Raw genomic sequence first — 11,688 nt, forward strand, 5'->3', positions numbered from 1 at the left:
TGAAAATTTGGATGAGCAACTTTGCTTGTAACAGCTGCATTGTTATACTTGCTACACGTCAATAAAAGTATAAAACTGCAATCCAAGTCATGAAATCTTCCAAGTTTGAGACCTTAGAGTTGTTTTTCATCTTTTTTTTTTTTTTTTTTTGGCCTTTTAAGTTGTCCAAAATCTGCACAAGATTGAGATTGCAAATGGTGGAAAAGATGAATCTTTATTGAAATAAGCATAGCAAAGCACCCGAGTATGTGCTTGAGTAACCAATATAAACATTACAGAACCTTTTCCAGGTTTCATGAACCAAATAATATGGACTCTGTGCTAAAACATAAGACCCCATTTATGCTCTAATAGATTTCATAAAATTGGTCTGCATAAAAATTCATGGACCACAATCTTCAAATCAATCTAAGCATCCCTCAACCTAATAACTGGGAAGCTAATCATGCATCCAAATTTAAGCTGCCCTTGCAAGAACATGCATTCTTTCAGGCATATCAGATGGTTCAATAAAGAATCCCCTCCTCACAAAAGATTTTGGTACTTCAACTGTCAAGACTCCATTCTCATAGCCAGCTGATATTCCGCTGATGTCAACCCTTTCTGGCAGCCGGAATTTCCTTATGAAATTCTTGGCTGGCTCAGTTGATTCACCGGTAGCAGCCTCAGTTCTTATAATCAGGTATCTGGAGTCTTCAACTTCCACTCTTATCTGCTCTTTCTTAACCCCTGTATCTCATATATCATCATCCATTCAAGAAAATGAAAATCAGTTTCGACCAAACAAAAAAAAAAGAAAAACTTTTTATGCAATAACTAAAGAAAACTAGAACAAAGGTTCTAGGCCAAAGAGTCTGAGATATTTTAGTAGTAGTAAAGTATCTCTAGATCGTTACCTGGAAGATCAGCTGAGTAAATGTGAGACTCTGGAGTTTCAGTCCAGTGGACATAATTTTCAGGGATAAAGTGATAGGGATAGAGAAGAGACTCTGTTAAGTTAGAATTCCAGGTTGAAGGATCAAATGTTGAGTACTCCATAATCGTTTTCTTTGAAAAGGGATGAGAGAAAATTAGAAAAGTTGGTATCTCTGATGACTTCGGATGCTGTTGGTTGATTCAGGGGTTGGAAATGAGGTTTGCCTTAGCCATTTATAGGCAAAAGGGGTGGCGAGCTTCAAACTTTAAAGGTGGAAGTAGAAAATGATTGGCTCCTGAAAAACATGTATCTTGGGAAATTGGAAAGCCCATGTGAGGTGTACTAACCGATTGCGGGATTCTGCACTAGCTATGACTAGACAACTGATAAAGGTTTCTAAGGGGCGTCTCCATCCCCCTCTATAAGATCCATTGAAAAAGATAGGCAAGTGGTTTACGTTCGTGGGACCAAAAAATCTTTAGCCAAGAAATATCAGATGATGCTCCGATACAGTTTATGGTGCTCTGCTGCATTGGTGCTTGCATTCTGTAATGGCTACTTGAGCAAGTGGTTGCGGTGCCGAAAAGGAGTTCTCAGATGTGCAAGACTGGATTGGTCAAAAAAGACGACTACAAGTTGCCAAGCATCTAAATGATGTGCTGCTAACTGCTAAGCATACTACTATTGTAGCTTGGTGAAATTGGCTGCACCAGAATTTCCAAAATTACTGGGAATTATATATTTTGATGAGTTTTGATGTTTGTGAAAAAAAAAAATTTCTTTTTGGTTTTTAATGTTTGTTTGTAAAGAAAGAATATCTGTTCTTTGTGTCTGCCTGTTTGCAGGGTATTGAATCATTTAAAGGTACAGTACATATCTTGAAAATTTTAGCCAGTGAAAGCTGAGTGATGATGATGATGAGTAAAAGTGAAATCTAAAAGCGCTTTCGGCATGACCACGATAAGGACATTATTAGAAGCAATCAGCTCCAAGAACTACTGGTGTTTCGAGCTTCAACAACATATTAACTACACAAAGGACAAGATCTTGCTGAGATGAATAATTGGCTGCAACGTTGATTAAATACAGCAGCTGCGGCCAAGCAAAAACAGCCAAAAATAGAAAAATTATAACAACAAATCAGTACATGTCCTAAACGTGATTAGATTACTCATCAGTGTTTCTCTTCCACAAGAATTTATTAAGTTGCGGCATGACAGCAAAACCATAATTCCAGGTTAGTACTCTCTGATAAATTGTGGATCAGGTATTTACTCCTAGCAGAAAACCATTGCTATAGGATGGAAAATTGCTAGAAGGCCCATAATTCCTAACTGGAGACCTGAAAGGATTTGGTGTCATAGGATAGCTAATATGCAAGCCTGCACTACGAAGAACTTGTTTGGCACTTGAGCTTGAAATCTCAGACTGACAAGAGAAGAAGGCTGGATGTTCCCTCAAATTTATCAAGTCAAGTGCTCCAACCCAACTTGCATTGGTCTCCAACTCACAATTTAAAGCCAAGATAACTTGCGGACTAGGAAGGTAAGCAACTTCCTCTTGATAAATACCTCTTACAAAATTGATCCTGACTCTGCTGCTTACTCCAGATGTTGTCCCAGATAAATTTGTTGGTACTTCAGGGCCAATCATAAACATCTGTATACTGCCCAGACCATTGAGCAGATGACCGATCTCCGCAAACGCTGGCATCCAATCCAACTCCCCTTTAGGTCCAAGGTAGTGAACAATCACCTCTTTGCCTTTCAGTAAAAGGTTTTTGGAACTGACACTAAGAGCAGTTAATGCGTAGTATACTGTCAATGGATGAGAGAGAATGTCAGCAACAGGGCTTGACAAGGGCAAAGACCGAAGGTTGTAATACTCAGACCAACCAGAAAGGAGGATTACGCTTGACAAACCGTCCCTTGTATAATCATCAATGGGTGAATCATGAGGATATTGATCGTCGTCCAGGTCACCCCATGAATCACGAAGGTCACCTTCAATAGGAAGTAAGCCATAGAACCAGCGGGAAAAGCAATTACACTTTCTTTTCCACATGCCTTTCTGGTGTACACCCAACGATTCAAGCCATTTACATGGTTGTTCCGCTGAACAATTGAACATAAAAATTGTCATGGCCAGCTCTTCTTCTCTTTCCATCATGGCCTTGCACAGAGCGCATGTATCCTTATGTGCAACATTCCAGTCTTGATGCTGGCAGAGAGAACTACAATACACTATTGCACCACAGCGGCCACAACAAATTGATTGCTCACCACTAATCTCTTTCTCACACATCATGCACAGTCTGAAGCTGCCCACTGAGTCCATATCAACTAAAGTCTCCTCCTTAGATGGTTCTGAGAGCTTGGTAGGAGTTGAGCTGGCCGTTGAGCTATTCTGTTCCTCATACCTGTGGCCAGGAGGGTGTGAAACTGTAACAGCAACAAGATCATTCCCTCTTGCCATTTCCAGGGGCCATTGGACATCAACTGTTTCAATAAATGATTCAAAGTACATCATTCGAGACCACTTTGGTGCTGCATCATAATCTTGCCTAAGGAGAGGATGCACTAAAGGAATGGCTCTTAAAACAGCATACGCAAACTTAAGCTCTTCAAGAGTAGGATTTCTGAACTGAAGTTCAACAGATGACGTGCAGCGAACAACGTCAATAACCGGAAATCGATCAGTCCCCGAGACCTCCAAAGCTAATGACTTTATCATTCTCTTATTTGAAGGGAACATGATTGACTCCAGCTCATAAGTCACCCTCAAAAGCTCAGTGTTTGGAACTCGAATAGTCTCCCTAGAAGCAGTCATTTTTTTTGCATCATCATGAGCCCTGAACATGTAAATCCCTATATCCCCACCATTCCCACCAATAAACTGAACACAAGGAAATGGCTGTTTTCTGCTAGACCAGTCTGAATCCTTCCCCACCTTTATACCAAACAAATGCTCTGGGCGCAACCACTTCCATGGATCAGTCCTGTACAAAGCAGCGGCGGTTCTGTACAGAGACTTAATAAAAGGTGGAGTAATGCCATCCACCTTCAACAAACATGTTCCTGATCCAGGACCAAGTCCTGGGCCACACCCAAATTGTTCTTGATATCTAGTAAACAAATTCTTCAAATGCACATCCATAGTAACTTCCCCACACCCGCAGAACCGATCGACCAAACTTCTTGAAAACCCACAAACAATTTAGACCTCCAAGTCTAGCAATTTAACTCGGGCATATCAGTTCTATCAGAATTTCCAACTGGTTCAAGACTACCCCTTTCAATGATATTTTGCCTCGAAACAGCCAACCCACAAATTACATACAAGAAAGAAGTGATCTTTACTCACTTCAACTATAATGAAAGCTATTGAAGCATTTCTGAATGAGGGATCACACGATTTCTTGAATTAAGCCACTGATAAAAGCATGGATCAAAAGCTAATCTCGTGTATGCGCAATTCAATTTGTAAATAGTATGTACTGCTGAATAAATAGTTGTTGATAAAGACCTTGAGTTCGTGTTCGTACCAGCTCCATGCCTCTGCTCTGCATTTCCATTTTGCTGCCTGAACCGAACTATTCAAAGCTGAAGAGTGAAAGTCTGAAGTGATTCAAAGAACATCTAGGTAGTCAACATGGAGTCTGGAGTTTCAACATTTTGGGTCAAATTTGAAAATCTCAAATGGGCTCTAGTTTTGGGTCTCTTGCAGTTTTTGGTTCTCTTTTGGCCCAGTTTTTGGGTAGTCTACATTTTTTTCAGTCCAGTTTTTATACGCCGGGGTTTTCTATTTTTCTCTGAATGGGAGTTTTGGGTAACACGAATCCAATCTCTACAAATCAGGTGGCCAAGGAATAAGCAGTTACTCAATCCGGATAGCTTGTTGCACAGAAAGAACAACTGTAAACGGCATTTTATAGATATTACAATAATAAAGCCTATGTAAGTAATTAACTTGGTGTTAACTTTGTATATTTTCAAATTTATTTTTATCTATATAATCCATTAACTCTTATTTCTATTGTCAGCTGACACATGAATCTATATAAGGAATTTGTCCTTTGATAAAAAAAAAAAAAAAAAAAATTGACACATGAATCCTATTCAACAAAAACTATCCTTTCCAATTTTCTCGTTTCTCCCTTACCAATGGTTTTTTCACTTCCAATTGTACATATTTTTGTATAATACACTTTTTTTATTGCATGTTACACAAAATATTTTTTTGACAAGTTGCACTTGCATTGAGTGTGCCTCGATAGCTAGTCTTATAACTTTTGCCAAATTTTTTTTTTGTATCATGAAAATGTGTTTCAATTATTTTTTTTCAAATCATTCTAACTATTTTTATTTGACACATATCATATTATGCAAATTGCTATACACGTGTGACATCATTCAAAGTGTTAAGCTATTAATCCAAAAGATTTTTCCAAATAATCTCCAATTCAAACACGCTACCATTCGAAAACCTTGGATAAGAGATTATTTGAATTATTTTGTGACATAATGTATATGAAATGAAAAAATAGTTCAAAATTATTTTTATAATGCAAGCAGATTAATATTTGAATTTTTTTCGAATTATGGTATCCAAACGGACATATACCTCTAGTAATAAGATTGTCTGCCATTAACTTGAAGGATAAGAGGGAAAACAAATTTAAAAAAATGATTTTATTTTTCTCTATCTTTGTCCGTGCAAATAAATCTTATGGGTTGCAATTTTTCAAGTAAAAAATTTTATATTTTCTGTGAACATATTTTATAATTTTTTTTTTAACATACATCAAATTACTATAATATATTTTTTTAACAAAACCTCAAAAAAATTCTTACCGTAGAGATACCGACCCAAAACAGGGCGGAGTATGGCTATGGGCATTCAGTCTCCTAATCCGAGTAGAAATCATCTGGCCATTCATCGGATGGACCCAAATCCACGCGTCCTAAATATCTTTCCCCTCTCATCCTCCTGGCTTATTTATTTTACACCACAAGTCCTCCCCCCTACCCTTCCCAGGTACATTATATTCCCCCGCTACCGCTAGGGTTTCCTCCCCTTTTTGGCCCTAATCACTTCTCCTCTCTCTTTTTACCAAATCCATCTCAAATCTAGGGCTTTTTCCTTCCTTTCCTAGAAATTAACCATGATGCAACCGGCCGCCACTATGGTTCCGCCACCACAGCAGCAGCAACAATACCAACAACAACCACCACCTCCGCAGCAGTGGATGGCCCCGCAGCAGCAACCTCCGCAGCCGCAGTATCAGGTCCCGCCGCCACAGCAGCAGCAGCTGCCTGCTTATTATTATCAGCAGCCTCCGCCTCAGCAGCAGCAGCCACCGCAGCAGTACGCCGCCTCTGCTGCCGCGGTTGGTGCCGATCCCAATGCTTCCGACGGGATCCGCAGCCTCTGGATCGGAGATCTGCAGTACTGGATGGACGAGCAGTACCTTCTCACTTGCTTCTCCCAGACCGGCGAGGTCTGTATATATAAAGTTTTCTTTTTTTTTCTTTTGACATATAATTTATGATTTACTTTCTTATATCTTGTTTCATCGCCATTAATGAATAGGGTTTCATAGGGGAATTTAGAAGATTTGTTTTTGGCTATGAATGGAAAGGGTAAATTTTGGATTGAGCTATCTATAGGTGTATCCGAAATTTTCACTTGAAAAGCAAATGGTTATCTTTAAAATTGGGCATCCAGAATATATTTGTACTTTAGCTTGTTTATTTATATGTTTGAAGGGGGTTAACAAGGAGGGCCTTCAGTCTGAGTTGTAAGGATGATTCTGGATGTGTTTATACATGTTACATAATGTGGTTAGCTTGTAAAGGGAATTGGGTTTCCTTTTCATGCGGCGACGTGCCATGGAGATAGGAGTTTTTTTTTTGTGAATAATGATCGTGGGTGGAATTTTCGTTGTTGGTAGGGTTGTATAATGTGAATATGATTTACGAAGCTTAGGTGCAATGTGGAATTCATGATGTCGTTTTTTTTTTAAGGTTTCAAGCTGAAAAATGAAAATATTTATTATTTTTTTGAATTAATCTACTTTTTGCATGAAAAGTTGGTGCTTTTCTTTTTTCCTTGTGCGTTTTTGCTGAGGACCATTGTTTGAAGTGCTTCTTTTGATGCATATTATCTACTCGGTCATGTTTTGCTAGTGAAAAGTGACATTCTCGCTGAGTTACAGATACTTTTGAAAAACTTAGAAGCTTTGCAACACAGTGTTGGATTTGTTCTTTGTTTTTGATTCTTGCATCTAGCTGCTATTCCTGCCATGTTTATTTCCTTTCGTGGGAATGTGCCTTTAATAATTGCTGTTTGATACTCAGGTTTTGTCAGCTAAAGTTATTCGCAACAAGCAAACGGGTCAGTCAGAGGGTTACGGATTCATTGAGTTTGTGAGTCATGCTGGTGCGGAGCGGAACCTACAGGCATATAATGGAACCTTGATGCCAAATGTCGAGCAACACTTTAGATTGAACTGGGCATCTATGGGTGCAGGTGAAAAGCGTTCAGATGATTCTCCTGATTACACAATTTTCGTTGGGGACTTGGCAGCTGACGTTACTGATTATATGCTTCAAGAGACATTCAGGGCCCACTATAATTCAATCAAGGGTGCAAAAGTTGTAACTGATAGGATTACAGGGCGTACAAAGGGTTATGGATTTGTAAGGTTTGGAGATGAAAGTGAACAATTGCATGCTATGACTGAGATGAATGGAAAGTTTTGTTCAACAAGGCCCATGAGAATTGGTCCAGCTGCTAACAAGAAAACTATGGGTGGCCAGACAAAAGGTATGTTTAACTTTCATCTCGTAATTCTGATGGCTACATTTTTGCCAGAACAATTAGTGAATGGATGTTGATTTGAGATTTATGGTTTGATACTGCTTTATACTTGGAGGAATTTTGCAGGTCTCATTCTGTATGATTGGCTTTGCTTATTGAGTTTTTTGTTGACTGGGGCTGGATTTTAGTTACTTGGAGATGTTGCTTTCTTTTGATCTCACTTGATTAAGTCTGCTGTTGAGATTCCTTTCTTTCACTTAGCGCTTGAATTCTTGAAGATAATCGCCAGTTTAAAACCTCATTTCCTTCGCGTACTTTAAACATATTCGGATGTAAAATTGGAACTTGCAAAATCTTATAAAACTCCGGTTGTCTCAAAGCAGGGTGTCAGGAGGCTCTATCATTTAGGGGCCTGGAGCTAATTTCAGCCGAATGATAACCCTTTTAGTGCGTGGTCTGGCGTAGGTCAGTTTTATATTGATGTCGTTAATTTTGTCTTTATTTCGGTTCCTCTTGGAGTTACTTTACTACAATTTTTCGATTCTCTTCTTCAATTCAGTTTGCTTACTTACCGTTCAGCCAAGTTACTTTCCTTTAATTTCCAGCCACTTTTCATATTTTAGTACTGTCATTTTCTTATTTATGAAAGCCAAGTATTAATCTCCCTCTACAAATTCCTTACTGCAGTTCAATTTGGTTTTGTTTAGTTTACTCCTAATACCCATCCATTAGTTTTATTTACCTGTGTCACCATCAGAGCGCTTCATTGAGCTATCACAGAAATCACTGGGTCAGGTCTTGAAACTTTGCCTAGTCGGTATGCTTTCAGTTTTTGACGTGGTCTTGTTCTTGTTAATAGCTTTTTGAGGAGTAGGTGGATGTAGTGGTTCGGTCAATCCATTTATGTTCAATTTGCTTTTATCCACTTGACCTTTCCCTTTCTTGCAATAAGCTTTGCTTCCATATGAACTTCTCTTTGCAATGGGGGAAAAGCGAACTATCCTGAAATTGTGTCTTATTATCAAGTCTGAATGGAAGATAATTTAGTTAAATGTTGAGTGTTTCTGTGTGTATGTAACCTCTTCTTTGTTATTGTTTATAAGTTAGACTTCCTCACTGCTGTTGATCTATGTAGCTCTTAAGAATCAATTTGGTTTTGCATATTTGGACTTGTTGGCGGAAGAACCTATTCATCATGATGTTATTTTACACTGGACGTGGAAGCTTTATGCAGTCTATTTTTCCATTCTAGAAAAGAAAACCAAAAAGATCTTAGCTGGATTATTCTTTTCCATTTTCTATTTGCCCTTTCTTTAATCTTCGTGTTACATTACTATCATTGCACTGGAGCAAATAATATTTGCAATTTCATTTTCATCTCACGTACTTTTTATATTGCCCATTAATGAGTGTCCTAGATGTCTGGTCATTTGATGTGCAAATCTGTGTTCTTCATTCTTCTGATATGATTGTCTTGGAGCTTGTTTGTCAGAGGTCTTCTACTTGTCAGTTTGTTGTTTGCCAATTTTTTTGTCTAGTTTGATGTTGTAAACAGGTCATCGTGTATATTCTGGGCGGCAAGTGAATTTGTTATTTTCCCTGTTACCCTCATATTTGCTTTTAATTTTGCAGCTTCATATCAGGGTACTCAAGGAACTCCGAATGAGGATGATCCATCTAATACAACAGTTAGTATATTGTGTGATATGATATATCTGCTTTTCTGAGAAGTATTTGCTCACCATTGAGTAATTATAATTGCAGTTGTTTGTTGGGAACTTGGACTCCAACGTCACAGACGAACATCTGAGGCAGGTTTTTGGGAACTATGGGCAGTTACTTCATGTGAAGATACCAGTAGGAAAGAGATGTGGTTTTGTTCAATTCGCTGATAGGTAAATGATTTGAAATATCACCAATGGAGAAGAGATGCGGTAAACAATGTTCTAAATGTTCTTTGCATTCATTGCAACAGAAGCTGTGCTGAGGAAGCTCTGCGTTTGTTGAATGGAACCCAACTGGGTGGCCAAAACATTCGACTTTCATGGGGCCGTAGTCCTTCAAACAAACAGGTTCTTCATGTTTAATGAGCTGCCTGCTTTTACCATGTTTTATTCCAATGTTCTGTGATGCTGAAATACGACATGTATATTCTGTTTAACTATTCAGCCTCAAGTGGATGCAAGCCAATGGAATAGTGGCTACTATGGCTATGCTTCTGGATATGAAACCTATGGGTATGCTCCAGCAGCCCAGGACCCAAACATGTACTACGGAGGGTACCCTGGGTATGGGAATTACCCGCCACAGACACAACAGCAGCCGCAGATGATGCAGCAACCTCAGGTTTTCTTTCTGCTAATTTTTCAAAAAGATAGAATGAGAACTATAAAGCAGAACTTTTTCTTTTACCCTTATTTACATCAGAAAACTACAACTATTTTCATAAAGGAAGCATCTGTTTACCCGGGACCTTTATCCCTCCCTGCCCCGAGACGGGTGGTGGTTCCCTTAGGGATACGTTTCTCGCTTCTTCTTTTTTCTTTTTCTTTTTTGGGGGCTCTTGGTTTGATCTGGTGTAGGAAATGACCGGTGCCAATTATTTTGCAGTGATTTGCTGGAAAGAGATGGTGATGGAAATCTTCTTGGTAATTTGGACCATTTCTTGACAAGAGAGGCTGCGCAGTTGTGGGAGTTATGCAGTGTAGTGTAGCTGGATATCATAGACTGGGCTAAATATGAGTCGTGTTCTGCCAGAGGCATCCTTTGGCTGTGTACTCCATTTTTTTTTCCCCATTTCCGGTTTATAAATTGGTCTAACAATTTGGCTCTGTAGTGCAAGCTGCATGCATGTGTTTATACGTTTGGATTGGTTTATTGTTCAACTTTTAACTCTATTTTCGACCCGTGCCTGGTTTGAGTTATGTGCTCTTGATTGCCGTATAGATTTTGCTGTCCTGTTCTGAAATTAATTACCCCGGTGAACCCTGAACTGGCAAATACTATATATCAAACCTGGATAAAACCAAAGTAGGTCGAGTCTTGTTTAAGCGAAGTCTCGATCGAGAGTGAAAATCTCTGTTTCATTTGACTTATACCAAGGCTTTTCTTGTACTCCCTCAACCAAGAATATGAAGGTCACGATTTCAAACAAAAGTTGATAATAGACGCTCCTCTTATTTCGTGGAGTGATAAAGTAAAAGATTGAAAGTTTGCTTTGAAAAAAATGGGAGTACATACTGTGACAATTGTCTGTTAATGTACGACGAGGATCCCCGGTATGGAAGCAAATATTTGACAAAAAAATCTTTTAAAGAAAAAGGAAACAGAAAAACAATGTGGGAAAAACCATACACGTAACATGCTTTTTTTTTTTTGGAAGGACGCATGCAACATGCTTCGATGCATCTATTGAACAGCCTCTATGGTCTCATGTCCAATTGGACTTACTACTCGGGGAAAGGATATAGCAGACAAAATTGCTTCCAGTACCATAGAGTCTGGACACAGAAATTTTCCAATTTTTCATGTTCTTAATACGAGGTTTCTATCTTCCTGAAGTACAGGACCGTCATCTGCACTCGTGCTAATGGAATTTCAAGCTTTTCACAGCAACCCATTACTGAAAATCCAAAAGGGTCCCGTTTTCATATATACACGGAGAGGAGATCACCATCCAATTGTGTGAAGAACCTCTACTACCGAAGACGACCCACTTCAGACAGTTTTGAAATTAAAGAGAATACAAGAACATATTCTTGGTCTGTAAAAATGCTAGTACATATCCATTACAAATTGCAATCTTTTTCAGTAAAACCATACAAGAACCACATCGATACAGAACAAGGAATCCCTGCTGGTTCTTCATTCCATCGTTTTGTATTGTTAAGACTGCCCGAAAGTTAATTAGGAGTGAATAAATTGGGTACTCGTAATAGTTTTAGTAGTAT

General features: G+C 38.7%; 3 protein-coding genes across 3 annotated transcripts; 1 reads left to right on the forward strand and 2 right to left on the reverse strand.

Moving 5' to 3' along the window:
- Positions 1-195: 195 nt before the first annotated feature.
- On the reverse strand, positions 196-1,486 carry LOC113710545 (15.4 kDa class V heat shock protein). The gene is made up of 2 exons (XM_027233608.2): positions 897-1,486; positions 196-729 (listed from the first exon to the last, which is right to left on the reverse strand). Exons 1-2 carry the CDS (start codon positions 1,036-1,038, stop codon positions 458-460), a joined length of 414 nt encoding a protein of 137 aa, XP_027089409.1. The 5' UTR covers positions 1,039-1,486; the 3' UTR covers positions 196-457.
- Positions 1,487-1,903: 417 nt separating this feature from the next.
- LOC113710544 (uncharacterized) lies at positions 1,904-4,722 on the reverse strand. The gene has a single exon (XM_027233607.2). The coding sequence runs from the start codon at positions 4,070-4,072 to the stop codon at positions 2,180-2,182; it is 1,893 nt and encodes a 630-aa protein (XP_027089408.1). The 5' UTR covers positions 4,073-4,722; the 3' UTR covers positions 1,904-2,179.
- Positions 4,723-5,866: 1,144 nt separating this feature from the next.
- Positions 5,867-10,662, forward strand: LOC113709481 (polyadenylate-binding protein RBP45). The gene is made up of 7 exons (XM_027232254.2): positions 5,867-6,416; positions 7,276-7,744; positions 9,371-9,426; positions 9,503-9,633; positions 9,714-9,810; positions 9,908-10,084; positions 10,349-10,662. Exons 1-7 carry the CDS (start codon positions 6,081-6,083, stop codon positions 10,349-10,351), a joined length of 1,269 nt encoding a protein of 422 aa, XP_027088055.1. The 5' UTR covers positions 5,867-6,080; the 3' UTR covers positions 10,352-10,662.
- The last annotated feature ends 1,026 nt before the right edge of the window (positions 10,663-11,688 follow it).

The sequence above is a fragment of the Coffea arabica genome, chromosome 9e (assembly GCF_036785885.1).
Source record: "Coffea arabica cultivar ET-39 chromosome 9e, Coffea Arabica ET-39 HiFi, whole genome shotgun sequence".
Classification (NCBI taxonomy): domain Eukaryota; kingdom Viridiplantae; phylum Streptophyta; class Magnoliopsida; order Gentianales; family Rubiaceae; genus Coffea; species Coffea arabica.

Bases quoted from the DNA above. Each gene is read 5' to 3' on its own strand.
- LOC113710544 (XM_027233607.2), bottom strand. From the start codon at position 4,072: ATGGATGTGCATTTGAAGAATTTGTTTACTAGATATCAAGAACAATTT.
- LOC113710545 (XM_027233608.2), bottom strand. From the start codon at position 1,038: ATGGAGTACTCAACATTTGATCCTTCAACCTGGAATTCTAACTTAACA. The intron at 730-896 runs GTAACGATCTAG...TATGAGATACAG, and splicing joins TTACTCAGCTGATCTTCCAG to GGGTTAAGAAAGAGCAGATA.
- LOC113709481 (XM_027232254.2), top strand. From the start codon at position 6,081: ATGATGCAACCGGCCGCCACTATGGTTCCGCCACCACAGCAGCAGCAA. The intron at 6,417-7,275 runs GTCTGTATATAT...TTTGATACTCAG, and splicing joins GCTTCTCCCAGACCGGCGAG to GTTTTGTCAGCTAAAGTTAT. The intron at 7,745-9,370 runs GTATGTTTAACT...TTAATTTTGCAG, and splicing joins TATGGGTGGCCAGACAAAAG to CTTCATATCAGGGTACTCAA.